At 38.9% G+C, this 12342-nt stretch overlaps 2 protein-coding genes across 4 annotated transcripts in view; both read left to right on the top strand.

The window, feature by feature from the left end:
- Positions 1-3297: 3297 nt before the first annotated feature.
- Positions 3298-10210, top strand: LOC130197398 (group 3 secretory phospholipase A2-like). The gene is made up of 7 exons (XM_056420060.1): positions 3298-3475; positions 4223-4355; positions 5150-5284; positions 5886-6499; positions 7225-7354; positions 9178-9297; positions 9439-10210. The coding sequence occupies exons 1-7, from the start codon at positions 3298-3300 to the stop codon at positions 9614-9616; spliced, it is 1488 nt and encodes a 495-aa protein (XP_056276035.1). The 3' UTR covers positions 9617-10210.
- A 1193-nt stretch (positions 10211-11403) lies between these two features.
- LOC130196314 (probable E3 ubiquitin-protein ligase HECTD4) overlaps positions 11404-12342 on the top strand; it is a 36955-nt gene continuing 36016 nt past the window's right edge. For all 3 annotated transcript variants that reach the window (XM_056418335.1, XM_056418336.1, XM_056418334.1), the window contains exon 1: positions 11404-12078. In XM_056418335.1, the coding sequence (XP_056274310.1) occupies positions 11932-12078 (147 nt within the window). In that variant the 5' untranslated portion in view covers positions 11404-11931. The remainder of the gene's footprint in view (positions 12079-12342) is intronic.

Here is a 12342-nt window from a genome sequence, read left to right as displayed (position 1 = left end):
GTGTGATTGTTGTTCCTCCTGCTACCACCTTTTCTGAAGCTCGTGGTTCACTCTGACAGCTCAGAGGTTTTCTACTGTGTTTACACTGAGGAGAGATGGTGGAAAAGGTTATGTGTCATATGTGCAGCTTTACCTGCATGCACTGTGCTCCTGACTCTGGCGTGCCTGGGCAGTCCGCTTTTACGCACAGCAGGGCCCGTTGTGTCCTCTGCCACACCCAATCATTAAAGGCTTTAGTGTGTGTTTGTTCACAAATCACAGCAAACCAAGGAAAGCACACCTTACAAAGTGGAATGACCTCAATTTATACAGCTGTTTGCAAGTTATTCCAACGTCAACATATAGATAATAAAGACAAAAACAAAAAAAACCTATGCATGAAAGGTCTTGTGGTTCAAGATATATATATATATATATACACTTTGTAAGAAATGAATGCTATTGTATTTTCATCAATGTTTACACTTCTTCCCCAAAACATTCCTGTTACACTTTAAAAAACGATTCAAGCCCTTCTTCGAGGTGACACATTTAAATATTGTTTGATATATTTAAATAAATCAATTACAAAAATAGATATTCATATTTCATGGGTGGAACACAAAATGTATGAATTCTTTCATTTATTAGATTTATTTAGGTTAGATGGTGTGCATATCAACTCAAAATAAATGTGTTTCATTGAGGACTACCCTTTGCGCATGCGCCAGCTGAAAATCAGTTGTTTACAAGGTGAAGACACTGTCAGGGCTGCATGGTGGTGTAGTGGCTAGCACTGTCGCCTCAAAGCCAGAGGGCTGTGGGTTCAAATCCCACTCGGGGCTTTCCTTCTGTGTGGAGTTTGCATATTTTCTTAGTTAGTTAGTTTATATTTTGAGTTGGACAAACACAAATTAATTTAATTTAATGAATATCGTTATTTTATTTTAGATGTATTTGATACAAATGAGTTGGACTAACTTAATTACATTGTATTGCACTGATGTGCTAAATTTGAGTTGGAGTTGCATATAATTATTGGATGGAAAACCTGCCAACAATTTAATTGAGTTCATCCAATGAGTCATTTCTTTGAGTGTACTATTCTATACAAGAGGCCATATTCTGCATGGTATGGTGTAATCTGAATAAACTGGTCTGATAGCATCCCCAGCATAGACTGATAATCAAGTAAGCACATGATCACACTACTTTATCCAACTCTATCAGTAGCAGATATTGAAATAAGTGTCATATCGAATGAGACTTTCTATACATAAGCATTCAAATCTCTCCAGTGTCTTGTTTTCTTTGCACAGCAGCTCATGTGGCCGTGATTCAAACACCCACCACCAGTAGCATCACACACTGTCCTATGTTGTGCTACTTACACTAGATCTGATGATGAGCAGCATACAAAAAACAAGAGTTTTATTTTTTCAAAGGCTATTTTTCCGAGCTTAACCCATAGTTGTCTTTTACTTAATTCTGCCAGTTCAATGGAATGTTTATTAGTTTATCTATGTATTTGTACATACATAGTGCATGCACTGGAAAACATGTATGTTTGCAAATAACTTTGCATGTAAAGATTTTGCAGAACGTTTACACAGATCAATAAAATCGAATGAAAAGTGTCACGTCTCCTTTGTTTAAGGACTTATCGGATTGACGATTTGATTTAGTCACAATGAGTAAAACATCATCACAGGTGATGAAAGTGGAGCTGCACAACATATTATGATAAACGCTAGTAAAAGTTAAATGAAGGCCGCAATTAAAAAATCACATATAGCCATCAAACAAAAGCCTATCTTCAGTCAGAATAATGTAATACTTTATTTTGCCACACCTTAAAGGTTGTTACTATTTTTCATTTGGAAACTATACATGCAGGTAAAGATAGCCCTGCAGCTTTTTGTGTAAATAGGTGGAGACTAAAGTCTAGTGAGGAGTTTCTGTATTTAGTGAGGGAGGGACACTATACAGGACTGTCTCAGAAAATTAGAATATTGTGATAAAGTTCTTTATTTTCTGTAATGCAATTAAAAAAACAAAAATGTCATGCATTCTGGATTCATTACAAATCAACTGAAATATTGCAAGCCTTTTATTCTTTTAATATTGCTGATTATGGCTTACAGCTTAAGAAAACTCAAATATCCTATCTCATAAAATTAGAATATCATCAGACCAAGTAAAAAAAGATTTATAACAGCAAAACAAAATCAAACACCTGAAAATATGTTTCCAAATGTTTGATTTTAGGCGTTTTGATTTGTTTAATACCCTACTAGTTTACTTGGTCTGAGGAAATATTCAAATTTTATGAGATAGGATTTTAGAGTTTTCTTAAGCTGTAAGCCATAATCAGCAATATTAAAAGAATAAAAGGCTTGCAATATTTCAGTTGATTTGTAATGAATCCAGAATGCATGACATTTTTGTTTTTTTAATTGCATTACAGAAAATAAAGAACTTTATCACAATATTCTAATTTTCTGAGACAGTCCTGTATATATATATATATACTGTATATATATATTTCTATATATATATATAGCATTTATTTTGTAATTAAATATATATATAAAGTTATATATATATATAACTATATGTATATATATATATAAAGACATATCTCTCTCTCTCTATATATATATATATATATATATATATATATATATATATATATATATATAACTACATATAAATAACTTTGCAAATCAGCGAAAATGCCTTTATGAGTCTCACTCCCCAACCCGCAACAGGGAGGCGTGTTTCTGACGAGCCTCTATTGTGGCAGACCAATAAGAGCACCTCTCTGCACAACCCGCTTACACCAGAGGCACACATGCCTTCATCATATAGAAACAGACGCCTCCACGCCGGCAGGTGCAGATAAATACACTGAGGCTACATTTCACATGGAATAATTCGTCCAGACGTTAATTTAACCCTTCAAAGTTGACTGGACTAAGTATACACTTATTTGACATTGAGATGAAAAGCAGGTGCATAGGCCTACACGTTGTTTTCGTCATATCGTCGCTCATTTTATCCAAAGCACAGCATGTGATCGGATCAGATCTCTCCTGCCTCAGATGGAGTTCTGCAGCACACAGACAGACGCGCATCACGTTTCTGCGAGAGGACGCGGCGGGTGTGCGCTCCTTGTACGCCAGCCTCTGGTCCGACGATACGCGACCGGTAATATGCGAGGTAAATACCAATCCAATTATCACGGACAGATACTGCAAGATTTGCGACAGGACCGGAACCCAGGGCCAAGAAATCCCCCAGTGGTTTAACATCAGCATGCTGTTGTCTCCGAATTCTCCCTGCGCGCTCGTCTCCTCATCCAGTGTGCCAACGTTTACCAAGCGCACAAGGAGAGCTGGGACAGAGGGAAAAGTTCGGCGGAAACGGGCCTGGATATTCCCAGGGACCCTGTGGTGCGGTACTGGCAGCAAAGCGGCGGGATACGAACAGTTAGGTGAGGATGGTGAACTCTGATTTTATGATGTTGTGACTTTTCCTCCATTGTGTGCCTTGTGTAATTGAGGTCATCAGAGGTCAGAAAAGACAGAGGGTCAATCACATAGGCTCTGTGGGCCCTCTGAAAGAATGTGAAAAAGAGACTGTTCGGCCCTAAATCACTCACACTTGCTTGCATGACAATGTAGATGCATACCATAGGAGATAAAATTATTATACATGATTGATTATACATTTACGGGTCTATGAACTTCAACATTAAAGTCCCCATATTCTTATTAGGCAAGCATCACTAGAATTTGTCATGAGATTTAAAACCCAAGCTGTTATTTGCATTTATATTTTAGAGTGATAAAGATCCCTATTGCTATGTTTTTATTGAATTTAATTACATTGAACATAACTGAATTGCTTGGCAATATAGAAAGCAGGACCAAAACAGCAACATTTTTGGGATATTATTTCATTTAAGTGGACCTGACAGGTACAGATTTTGCACACAATGTAAGATAGCTGCCAATAAAGTGAGCTTAACATTTATAGTATTCACATCAACCATATGTTCTTCAGTCGGTATTTTATATGAGATATCTTGGTTTTACAACCCACACATTTAGAAAGATCAAATAACTTTCTTTGAAGCTTTTTACATTTTCAATTATAGGCGAGAGCTGCTTGAGGACTTCATTCCATGCAAAGTGCCCTTTGATATGTGATTGCATACTAATCTTATTTTCCTGCACAGGGATGTTTGAGAGTGCAGACAGATGCTGCCGTGAGCATGACCACTGCCTGCATGTCATCCTGTCTTTCACGGTGAATTATGGAGTCTTCAACTCCAACTTATTTACCGTCTCACAATGTGACTGTGACCAAAGGTGAGCCTCAGAATTCTGCCTCTCGGGACTACAAATGAAAAATAGCCTATTGGCTAACTCTGGCACATTTACAGAAATGTTTGGAGTGCACTGTCCCTTATCAAATAAACCAAAGTTAAAAAAAGAAGAAGAAAAAGAAGAATGCATACAATTGGGTGACTAACGCTGAGTCCAAGTATTTACTGCCCCCGGGGAAACTGCTGCAACCAGCAATCTCCATCTCAGTCAACATGTCCCCATAATGTTCTGTCAAGCAGAGTCAAGTCAGGATAGACCCGCTCAAAGGCTGAAGTGTTGCAGAAATTGTGTGCATTGTCATTTTATACCTAACACTTCTTATCATGAAAGTGTCCTCTTCTCTGGAATGTTAGTATCAAACTATTCATATTCCTCCAGGAGTAATACATATATCACTGCAATCATCCCTCTGGATAATTTTTCAATGTCAAGAGTCAACACGTTGCTTGCTTCTTTTATGTTTGCTTGGCATAACATCCCAGATATTTACTGTATTAGCTTTGCAGGGAGGTCTGTATTATTCTCACTTTTGATCTGGTGCTGACAGGTGCAAGTTTAAAATGTTTGCCCTCCAAGTCTTGGTTTTCATTCTCAAGTAACTGTAACTCATTTCAAGAAGTCCCCTCCTTGTTAAATATAGTATCTATCAACTGTTTAGTCCACCCTAAAGATGTAGACAAAATAAGCCAGCATTCAAAGATATCTATCCTCCTTGTGCATTTTAATTTGGATTGGACTGTCATTTGATCTCCGCTTGTTGTTTTTATACCACCCAGGTTTCGACAGTGCCTTCTCGGGGTGAATGATACCATTTCCAGCATGGTGGGCTACAGCTTTTTCAACATCCTGAAGGTTCCCTGCTTTGAGCTCAAACAGCAGAAGCAATGCACTGAGTTGTACTGGTGGGGAATGTAAGAGACACACTGGCGTGGTTTCAAGAAGCTTTAATTTGCATATTGTTGGACGCAGCAGCTAGTGCACACCATATTTCAGTGGGAAATGCAGGAATGATTTAATGGAAAGCCAGAGGAGTAGATTGCTTGTAATAACATGCCTGAAACTCTTCCAAAACTCATAAAATTATCAAAGGCACTGTGCACACCTCTAACACATTCCAAAGCACTCCGAGACAAATTTGTAATTTGTGAAATTGGGCTATACAAATAAACTGAATTGAATTGAATTGAATTGATCTGTTTCTATGAACTTTATTTATGAGGTAACTAAATAATTGTCTTTAAAACAAGAAATACTGTATGGTAAACTAGCAGTCTAGCATTAACGGCACTGCATTGACAATAAATATAATAACTATAATCAAAGATGTGTGTGTGAGTGACTGATTCTTGATTTTCATTGCCAATGTAATACTCTTCTTATAAATGACAATACAAAGTGTACTTATTCCAACCTAAATAGATATGCAAAACATGTGGTATATGTAAGTTGAAAATACAGTAGATAGAGTGTTATTCATGATTTTGTTTTAACATGCATTGTTGCTCTTTACAGGTGTAAAGTAGCCAAAAAGGCTCCATATGCTGTCTTCAAAAAACCCCTTCCATACTCTGATGTTACAAGCAATAATGGGGACAACGCTAACAGCAACACGGTAGCAAGGAGCAAGGGGAATCATGAAACCAAAAGCTTTGTGATCAACCCAAACAAAAAGTCACCCAAAGGTGAACGTAGGTGTAACTCAAGAGACCGACTTAAAGGAGACACTTTCTACCTCAGAAGGACAGAAGAAAAAGGATGTAAAAGACACAGGAAACTGGATACAACACCACCATCCCAAATGCCCCCGATGTCAAGAGTGCATACCACTAGTCCTTCAATACAAATAGGTCTTTTAAATGCTTCTAAAAGTACTGTGATGATGCAGATAAAAAAAAGACTTGGAAAAAGAAAGAGCAACAGAAAGGGTCTGTCTAATTACGTCACAGAAAGAAGCCAAGTTCCACAAACAACAACAACAACAACATCTGCAAGACAAAGCAGCCCATCTTTAACACAGAAGCCAGCGCTGCAGCTTCACTTACCAACCGCCATCACAGCAGTCACCAGAAGTCACAAAGAAGTTCCAAAACAAAGTCATTGTTGTGGATTCAAGATGCTTCTAAGAGGTGACACATTTCAGCCTCATTGTAAAAGTTGTCTAGAAAAAAACACATTGAGCATGACACCTGTTACCCCCTCAACAATTACATATGGATTACCAGTCAAAATGGCAAAAGATAGGACTGTGAGGCTCAAACTGACAACAGCAACCCCGAAACAAGACACTCTACAAAGACTCTGGAGTACAGCTACTTCTGCAACGGCAGTCGTAACAAAACGGGATATAGCAACCTCCATTCATAAGAAAGGCAAGCAACAAAAGCAGACAAAATCCCTTCTACATCAGAGTGATACACGCAAGGAGCCCACAGGTAGTACAACAGCCCAAAGTACAGGTGCAGGAAGAGATTTGCTGCAAAATATTGCATTCAATAATATCACAGGTGAGTGCATGAGGAAGCCATTATATCTGGTGGAGCCTTTTTCAGCACAGTAGAGCGCTCCTCCATTCACGATTACACTATTAAAACCATGTATTTAGTCATTATTATTATTATACTATTGTGGGCAATGCTGCCACTATGAACAGTTGATGACAAGGGAAGACATTTTGAGAGAGCAAAGAGAATATTCCACCTAAAAAGGAGGCCACACTATCCCGTTGTGCCCCCTACAGGTGATACTGGACTTTCACCACAGACGATTGCTTACTAAAGGAATGTAGATTCAGTAGGTGACTTACAGTTTGATATTTTACAAGATAACCAGTGTTTACTTTTTACTCCTTTAGAGAATCAACTCCTGTGTGGAAGCCTCATACTTCTGGATGGATGTAAATACAAAATCATTCCTTTGGAGAAGAAGTACGATCTGCAGAACGGGGAGTCAAAGACTGCATACCACTGTGATTGCACCAGCCGGTAACATTTATGCATTCTTAAACAAATTTTCCCCATATTTGTATATTCACAATGCAAATCTCACAGACGAAAAATACGAGGAGTTTACAATCATTCCGATATATTCAAGGGACCTGATTCACAAAGGAGCTGGGAAACTACACTGAGTAAAGCATTGAGCATACATTTTTATCCAATTCACATTTTAGGTTTAAACGGGCCCCGGTTTTAATCAAATCATTTTGTATTTAGTAATCCTACTTCCTTAGACAGAGAGCATTGTTCTACTACTGTGTTTACTGCTGTGTATAAAAAATATATCATTAACATTTTTACCTTCGCATTGAAAATGCGGAAGGTTATGTTTTGATCGCTGTGTATTTATTTGTATGTGTGTGTGTTTGTGTGTGTGTTTGTGTGTTATTCGCATAACTCAAAAAGTATTAAACCGAATTGCATGAAATTTGGTGGGATGATCGGTTATTATCCGGGGACCATTTGATTAGATTTTGGGATCGGTCAGGTCAAATGTCAAGGTCAAGGTCATGAAAAGGTCAACATCTTCTTTTTACCATAGCGCGGTCAATTTTTATCCAATTGGCATGCAACTAATGCCAAAATGTGCTGCTGCGGCGAAGGTATGCGCTCTACCGAGTGCCCGTTCTAGTTTAATTTTGTGTTTTCTTAGGTGTTTTGGCCACAATACCAAAAATTCAGCAGAAGGTTATTCTTCTCCCAGGGAACAGCTTTACAATGTGGTCCATTGAGGCCAAGGAAATACAAGCCTTACTTACACAGCTTTCTGAACCCATCCAAACTAAACACTGTAATGCCAGTAATCCATTATGACTTTGTTTGGCATTCCTAAGCTACTTTGAGGTTTGCCCTGCATATTGCAGTGTGATGAAGTAACCAGGGCAACGTGATCATAAGGTCTAAATGAAATTCAAGAGGTTTACTTTTCTTTTGTTTAAACAACTATTGTGGTAGCGCCTTTGAAAGTAAAGCTGTTTCTAGCAGTTTCCACATTGTACATTAATAAACTAGAATATTTTACAATAAAACAACAGCATTTCCCCCCCCATTAAAATACATTGTGATTTGTCATAATGCAAAGCGGACAAGTGTTACTAATAATGATCGCGATGGCTTTGTTCAATTAAGTGTCCGATTAAGCCACGACAGTGTGACAGTGAACAACAATAAACCTTTTTCACAGCATACATTTTGTCCGCTGACTGCAGGAAAAGCACAGATGATATTAATAACTTTAACAATGGCGGCATTAGGCATACCATTTACTTGTGCTACTTCAAGAGCTCTTGCATTGTGCATTCTAGCGCAATAGGCCCTTTTCACAGCAGGTATTTGACATGTGATTGCAGGATAATTTACAGGTGTAATTATGAACATGGATTATGACACGTTTCCCTTCTCTGACATGTCACAACGGCTGCTGTTCAATGGCCCCATTACGCATGTGGCTTCTCTTTATAATCAGTTAACATGTCTGCTGTGAAGTGGGCTGGCCTATACTTATCTTTTTGGAATGATGGCAGGTAACATATATGTTTTAGTGATGTTTGATTATGTATTATGACTCCTAATGTGGTATGCAACACTCACGCATAGGCTACAGCAGGACATGCATTTAGATTATTATTGCTCATTCCTATTATGTTAATAAGAACGAGGAAGTCCTGCCACAACAGGCAGCTTTCTCTTTCTTTGTCTGTCTCTGTCTCTACATTGATATACATAACACTCTATTGTTTCGTTCCTGCCGTGTTTTTTGTATGTGAGGTTGTTAATGTCCTCTGCTTTTCTTTTTGTGATTGTTACAGCTTGGCTGTTCAGATTGGAAGCTTCAAGCAACCCAGTATTCTGCCCAAGCTACTAATGGATTTCGTCTCTCAATACTGCTTCAGACTGCCAAACGAGAGAAAATGCCACCGTCGCAAAAGGTTTTAAGCTCTGATAAACTTATTCATGTTAATCTTAGACAGCTTTTGGCTCAAGGAGTACCAGTCTAATGTGTGGACTCAGTTTGCTTATATAATAGATAACCAGGTTGGTTTCTGACACTTTTTATGTTTCTTTTCTAGCTGTTCTGGAGGCTTCTCGAAAGCCTCCGACCTACTTCAAGCACTTAGTGTGATGGAGGAAAAAGACACTGCTGGGGTGCAAAATACAGGCAACGACAGAAGAAGAGGGATTCCTACTCGTCTGTATAAGCGATGCCTAAGGGAAGCTAATGTTCTGGCACAGATCACACAAATTTAGACTAAGCTTCTGTTAATAGCAACAATGACTTTGAAAAGCTTCATATTTCATGCAGCATTTTCTGTTTCTTTCTGGCAGTTTGTTAGAAAAACATTCAAGTAAATAAACAATCTTACACTTCACTGTTGTGTGATATACATTATATGCTGTCACTGTGTGATATGGAAGTAAATGTTTTGCTTTGTTTATAAAACATAATTGATCCAAAAATGCGTTGTGGGGACTCAGCGAGTACAATGTGAACTTAATCTGCCTTTACATTTCACGAAATCCAGCACTTACAATGTGTTGCATCAGTCTCTCAGTCATGCATTCTTAGTTAAAAGGTATGGTACAAATGACATTAGATATCTTCACAAGAAGATGGGCGTGCGTGACGTTATATCTAGAGTCGATATTGGATGTAGATGTTATAACTGAGAGGGGTTGAGGTTGTACACATACAGTGCAAATGCAAAACAAAGAGGTCTATGAAAAATCTGGGTATGAAATGAATGTCTGTTGATTTGTTATTTATTTATTTATTTAGTACTTTTCATATTAATGCCTTTTACCTTTCTTTAGTTATTTTACTTTGTACTCCATGCTTATCATTTGGTGGTATGTAGTTTGATTGTTTGGCCCTTCCCTCCCTCCTCATTGGGTCCTACTCTTGGTATCTGTCGGTGCACAACACTTGGAGGGTACAAACATGTGGGAGGGGATGGGTGGGAATCTTTGGCGGGTGTTTATGTGGATATGGATGGATTTGGATGTGTGCTGATTTTATTTTGTTGTAGATATATAATTTTTTTCTTCTTTTTTTATCGATGTCAAGGAATAATCTGTTTGTGGAAAATGCAAAATAAAAAGTTATTAAAAAAAAAAAGGTATGGTACATCAGTTGTTAAAAATAAATTTGAAGATTCATTCCTGTTGAACGAGACAATCGTCAGATATTTACCTGCCAAAAAATGTAACTATGGCTAGGACTCAGAATTTAGGATGCCCAATGTTAAGAGATGCTATATTCTGATGTTGCATTTTTTTGCTTTGCTTTTACCAATTGTACACTTTAATAGAGTGATAATAGGCAAGTAAAAACAGGCTGTAGTTGTCACCATTTAATTCCTTACTGTTGTTTAAAAATTGAGCTAAGGTGACAAAAAAAGAAAGAATGCATCAGTTATTGTGTGGCACACAACTCCATATCATGGTTTACATAGTTAAGTGCAATAATGTATCTCTAAAATGTGATAAAATGTTTAGTACAGATATGAAAGATACAGGTCACCAACCTGAAGGTTTATCACACAATTGTACAAGAAACTCTAAACTAAATGACAATTGCCACGTGTCTTATTACCTTCGCATTGAAAATGCGGAAGGTTATGTTTTGATCGCCGTGTATTTATTTATTTATTTGTATGCGTGTTACTCGCATAACACAAAAAGTATTAAACCGAATCGCATGAAATTTGGTGAGATGATTGGTTATTATCCGGGGACCATTTGATTCGATTTTGGGATAAATTGGGTTAAAGGTCAAGGTAAAGGTCATGAAAAGGTCAAAATATTATTTTTTACCATAGCACGGTCAATTTTTATCCAATTGGCATGCAACTAATGCCAAAAAAATCATAATTCAATGCCCAATCTTGTGATATGCGAAGGTATGCGCTCTACCGAGTGTCCATTCTAGTTAGTACATGTATTATGTTGTGTTGTTAAGACAGCAAAATCCACTCGTGAATTTTTGACAGTTTTTATTCTGGCCCGCGGTGCATGCTGGGAGCCGCAAGTTGGCCTTGGAAACATGGCGTCGCACTGACAGCTGCGAGACTCTCATTATCTTGTCCAGCCACTGTCACGGCGCCCGGGCCGTGAGCGAAGCTGTCTGCGTTCACATTTACGCTGTGAAAAAGAGCTTACTGCGGATGGGGTCTCCGTCCTTAAAAGACACTCGTATTAACGGTGCGGCGCAGTAACGGATTTAGTCCGGGTGTCACGCCCACTTTGCTCGGTAACGTTATAACGATACCTTACGGTAAGTTAGCATCGCGTCCAGCTAACCGAGCCAGGCAGCTAGCAGCTACCGTTAGCGCGACACGATCACCCGGGTTACGCGAGGAGGAACCTGCCACAACTGTCTGCTCTCTGCTCGGCTGCGGTCCGTCAGCAGGTTTCAAACGGGCCCGTCAAACACTATTTTCGGATAGGAGAGCGGCGGTCTTGTTATTGTCGCTCGCTAGCAGGAGAACTAGGGCGTTTCTGTCATTCTTCCACTGAATTTTTAATGTTCGACCCCTTTGGCATCGCTGTCGGAGGAGAGAGCGATGGGCTCCGGGGCTGTGGATTCGTCCCAGTGGCTTTCAGTGAAGGAGGAGACCATTTTCCTCCACGACGGACTCATTCGGGTCACAGATCTGGCCGAATTGCCCAGTGAGATTGGAGTATCGGAGCAGGGAGACACCGAGCAAGAGGTGAGTGAATGCCATCTCACACAGGCGTTCGTATGGGACGTAGAAACACTCACTCATAGCTGTGGGTGTCTTTTTGTTTATTTTAACGTAAAGCATGACATGTGTTTTCACTGCCGGCTGCAACGCACCCTAGCTAAGTGCACGGCAGGGCTAACGTTGGCGAGATCCTTGCTCGTACGCTGTTGGCCCGCTGTCAAAGGAAGCCACTATTGTCAAATAATTTCCTGTCATCTCCTCCAAAATACAAGTTCTCCAAACCCACCG

The sequence above is a fragment of the Pseudoliparis swirei genome, chromosome 7 (genome assembly GCF_029220125.1).
Source record: "Pseudoliparis swirei isolate HS2019 ecotype Mariana Trench chromosome 7, NWPU_hadal_v1, whole genome shotgun sequence".
Lineage (NCBI taxonomy): Eukaryota > Metazoa > Chordata > Actinopteri > Perciformes > Liparidae > Pseudoliparis > Pseudoliparis swirei.
This window is presented reverse-complemented; position numbering and strand designations above follow the sequence as displayed.

Coding starts and splice junctions, on each gene's coding strand:
- LOC130197398 (XM_056420060.1), top strand. CDS start 3,298: ATGCTGTTGTCTCCGAATTCTCCCTGCGCGCTCGTCTCCTCATCCAGT. Junction 5,285..5,885: donor GAGTTGTACTGGTGGGGAAT/GTAAGAGACACA, acceptor TGCTCTTTACAG/GTGTAAAGTAGCCAAAAAGG. Junction 6,500..7,224: donor ATTCAAGATGCTTCTAAGAG/GTGACACATTTC, acceptor TTACTCCTTTAG/AGAATCAACTCCTGTGTGGA.